Here is a 3,373-nt window from a genome sequence, read left to right as displayed (position 1 = left end):
TACAGGATATCACAGGAGGCAGTTGGTGTCTACTCATGAAGTGTGTGCCAGGCGTGCTCGTATGTAATTGGTACATTGTTCGTGAAAATTCGTCTTTGAAACTTTTATGCATTTTTCACTGTTTACCAATGAAGTGATAACGATAACTGAAGAATCACAAAATTGCCCATCATTTTATCAATCCAACGACATATTGATTATTGTGATCCATCCTGTGGTTACATCAGTATGACCGTTTGAAATCTTTCATTCCAACGTTACACCTTGGTTTAGGTTTCTGCAGAATGTATCTCAATATAGTGCAGTTAGACGTAGTCCTACGTCAAAAATCACACAATCCGCGTAAAAATAAATTTACTTTCAAGTCAGCGAAATGAAATAAAAATTTCGCAATCAATGCAGACATTTTGACAGCTTTGTTTGCCTCATTTTCATCCGACTTAAGCCTCTGCTATGGTGTACGCGAACGCGAGCGATGGGGCGAGAGAATTGCCGTAGGTAAATGAACAGCCGTGAAGAGAGCTGTTTATTTACCTACGGCAAGTTTCTCGCCCCATCGCTCGCGTTCGCGTTCACCATGACAGAGGCCTTACACGGTGTAAAGTGCACTAATACATGCACGATTGGAGAGGTCTATGTCTGGAGTCTTTTTTTACGCGGTTGCCTGTACCGCGTTGAAGAAATCCGCATATAAAAAACCGCGTAATTTAAAAAATTCGCGTAAAAAATCCATTCAAAAAAAAAACACATAAAAATAACTCGCGTAATATAAGACCACAGTGTACATCATGGTCTGAACCAATGAGCATAAAAGAAAGGTGAGGAGGAAACTTACTAACACTTGCACGCGCCCCTCTGCCCAGAGTTGATACCAAATAGTGACATTGCTATTTGGGTTCACATTGAGTTCGTCTAGTTGTTTTACATTTGAAGCATTCACTTATACTAGAAAAATGCATTCTCCTCCTCACTTTTCTTGTATGCTCGTTGGGTCTGAACAAGACATTAACTTTCGTAGAACTTTTATAGTAGTAAAATATCGGTTATTGTCTCTTTTCTAAATATGTAACTGATGTAACTGGAAACTATTCACATCTCGCACAATCGAAAAAAGACTGTCAGCTTTGACAGCGTTAACTTCGATTTCGAAATTATAGCAACTATTCCTCTTTGTTTCCGGATTGTTCGACACGTTCGGTTGGTCTCTTTTCTCTTGTAATCGTCGTCGAGTGCGGACGTCAATCGCCCAATAATGACGTGAGTATTTCTGATTTTTTAAATGCTAGTATCAAATTCGTTAATAAATTTTCGTTCTATTGAACAAGATTTATGTAAGTGCCATTAAACTTTAACGAAACACCTGATCAATGCTATAGATTTTGCTAAATCATGACACCGTTTTAAGGTTATGTTCACTAATACCAGTTCCGTTTTTGCTCCTCGTTTTTCAGTTCCAAAGTATCCAAGGACATTCTCTACGAGTGTGTTAATGAAGTGCTCAAGGGAGCCAAGAAGAAGCACCGTCGCTTTCTGGAAACGGTGGAGCTGCAAATCGGCCTAAAGAACTACGATCCCCAAAAGGACAAGCGTTTCTCCGGAACCGTCAAGTACGTGTGAACCTGATGGAATGGTTAAAAGAGTGGTCGCTAGCGATTGCTTATACCATGAATATCAGGAAGTCCGATTCTCGCACTGCGAGATAGGACGGACCTGCACTCAGGGTCTTAAATTAATTGAGTAGGTTACTCTCCGGCTTTGCCGGAAGCTACCGAACCCCATTTTAATTTGTTTCTTGATAGATCTACTCTCTTCCGTCACCGGTGGTGAGTTAGAATCAACAGTCTGATTTTGTCCCTCCAATCGTATTTGTAGGTAGAAAATTTAATTTCTTATTTTTTCTCGCATTTTAGGCTAAAGTACATTCCACGCCCGAAAATGCAGGTGTGCGTCCTTGGCGACCAGCAGCATTGCGATGAAGCGAAGGCCAACGAAATCCCGTACATGGATGCCGAAGCGTTGAAGAAGCTTAACAAAAATAAGAAACTCGTCAAGAAGCTAGCCAAAAAGTACGACGCTTTCCTGGCCTCGGAATCCCTTATCAAGCAGATTCCCCGTCTGCTCGGTCCGGGTTTGAACAAAGCCGGCAAGTTCCCTGGTCTGCTGGCGCACAGTGAATCGATGACCCAAAAGATCGACGAAGTCAAAGCCACCATTAAGTTCCAGATGAAGAAGGTTCTGTGCCTGTCGGTTGCTGTTGGCCACGTGAAGATGACCCCGGATGAGCTAGCCCAGAATGTGCATCTGTCGATCAATTTCTTGGTTTCGCTGCTGAAGAAGCACTGGCAAAACGTACGTTCACTGCACATTAAATCCTCGATGGGCGCTGCACAGAGATTGTACTAAGCTATCACTTGTTTGTGCCATGAGGGTACAAACGGGTGGTTTTTGTATGTAAGGAAGCAACCTGTTTACTGCATTGAATGGCAATAAACGATATGGAATATATCAACGTTTTTGTTGCGATGACAGAAACTTTGGCGTTTTGGTTTTCTCCTCTATAGTGATTCAGATCATCAAACTTTTAAATTGAATCAGAATTTATCTCATATCTTTTTGTTTTTTTTTGTTTTTTTTCATTAAGATTGAAGTATAACTAAAATGCAAGAATTTCGGCGTCCCAGATCCTTAAGATTGCTGGGTTACAATCATTACAGTAGATGGTTTGTTTACTGAAGGTTCGTTGACATATTTTGTTAATGAGCCAATTTTGATTGAAGATATACTGTATGTATAACGTGTTCAAGCAGGGTGGGAATGTCAGGAAGTTCATTTTTCGATCAGGGAAAACTAAAAAATAATCAGGAAAATTTTTTAAGCGAAGCGCGATTCTTTTTTTTAACGGCTCTAGCGCAAAAAATGATTTTTTAGCATAAAAGGCTAAACCGAGACCGCTACTGTTCGGTTTCATATGTGATCGAATACTTTTTTACTAAAATTTGAGAGTCGTGTTCATCTATACGTTGCACTTTTCTGTGCCGAATGCTGAGAAATATCAGGGAAATAAAAGGTTAATTTCCGGAAAAACAGGGAATTTAATTTTGAGAACTCTTTCGGCAGCCTGTCAGATATTAAGGATACAAAAAAAACAGCTCGAACATTTTTTTTAGATCTAGGAAACCATTTTCACCAACTTTTATATAATAAAAACAGATAACACACCGTCGAATACTTACTATATCGCGAACGCTTCAAATCTATTTCGTCTCTTTTTCCACCATGTCCAAATGCTTACTGTTATTCACTATAGCTATTATAATGCTTCAAACTTTTACTTGTTAAATATGTCAAAGTGCGTTGAATTTTATAATCAATT

General features: G+C 39.6%; 1 protein-coding gene across 1 annotated transcript; it reads left to right on the top strand.

Moving 5' to 3' along the window:
- Positions 1–1,118: 1,118 nt before the first annotated feature.
- On the top strand, positions 1,119–2,505 carry LOC129721897 (60S ribosomal protein L10a). Its single transcript, XM_055674994.1, has 3 exons — positions 1,119–1,257; positions 1,452–1,607; positions 1,911–2,505. Exons 1-3 carry the CDS (start codon positions 1,253–1,255, stop codon positions 2,401–2,403), a joined length of 654 nt encoding a protein of 217 aa, XP_055530969.1. The 5' UTR covers positions 1,119–1,252; the 3' UTR covers positions 2,404–2,505.
- Positions 2,506–3,373: the final 868 nt, after the last annotated feature.

Source organism: Wyeomyia smithii, chromosome 2, assembly GCF_029784165.1.
Source record: "Wyeomyia smithii strain HCP4-BCI-WySm-NY-G18 chromosome 2, ASM2978416v1, whole genome shotgun sequence".
Classification (NCBI taxonomy): Eukaryota; Metazoa; Arthropoda; class Insecta; order Diptera; family Culicidae; genus Wyeomyia; species Wyeomyia smithii.
The sequence above is the reverse complement of the archived record's forward strand: the minus strand, read 5'-3'. Positions and strand labels throughout refer to the sequence as shown.

Coding starts and splice junctions, on each gene's coding strand:
- LOC129721897 (XM_055674994.1), top strand. Junction 1,608..1,910: donor CGTTTCTCCGGAACCGTCAA/GTACGTGTGAAC, acceptor CTCGCATTTTAG/GCTAAAGTACATTCCACGCC.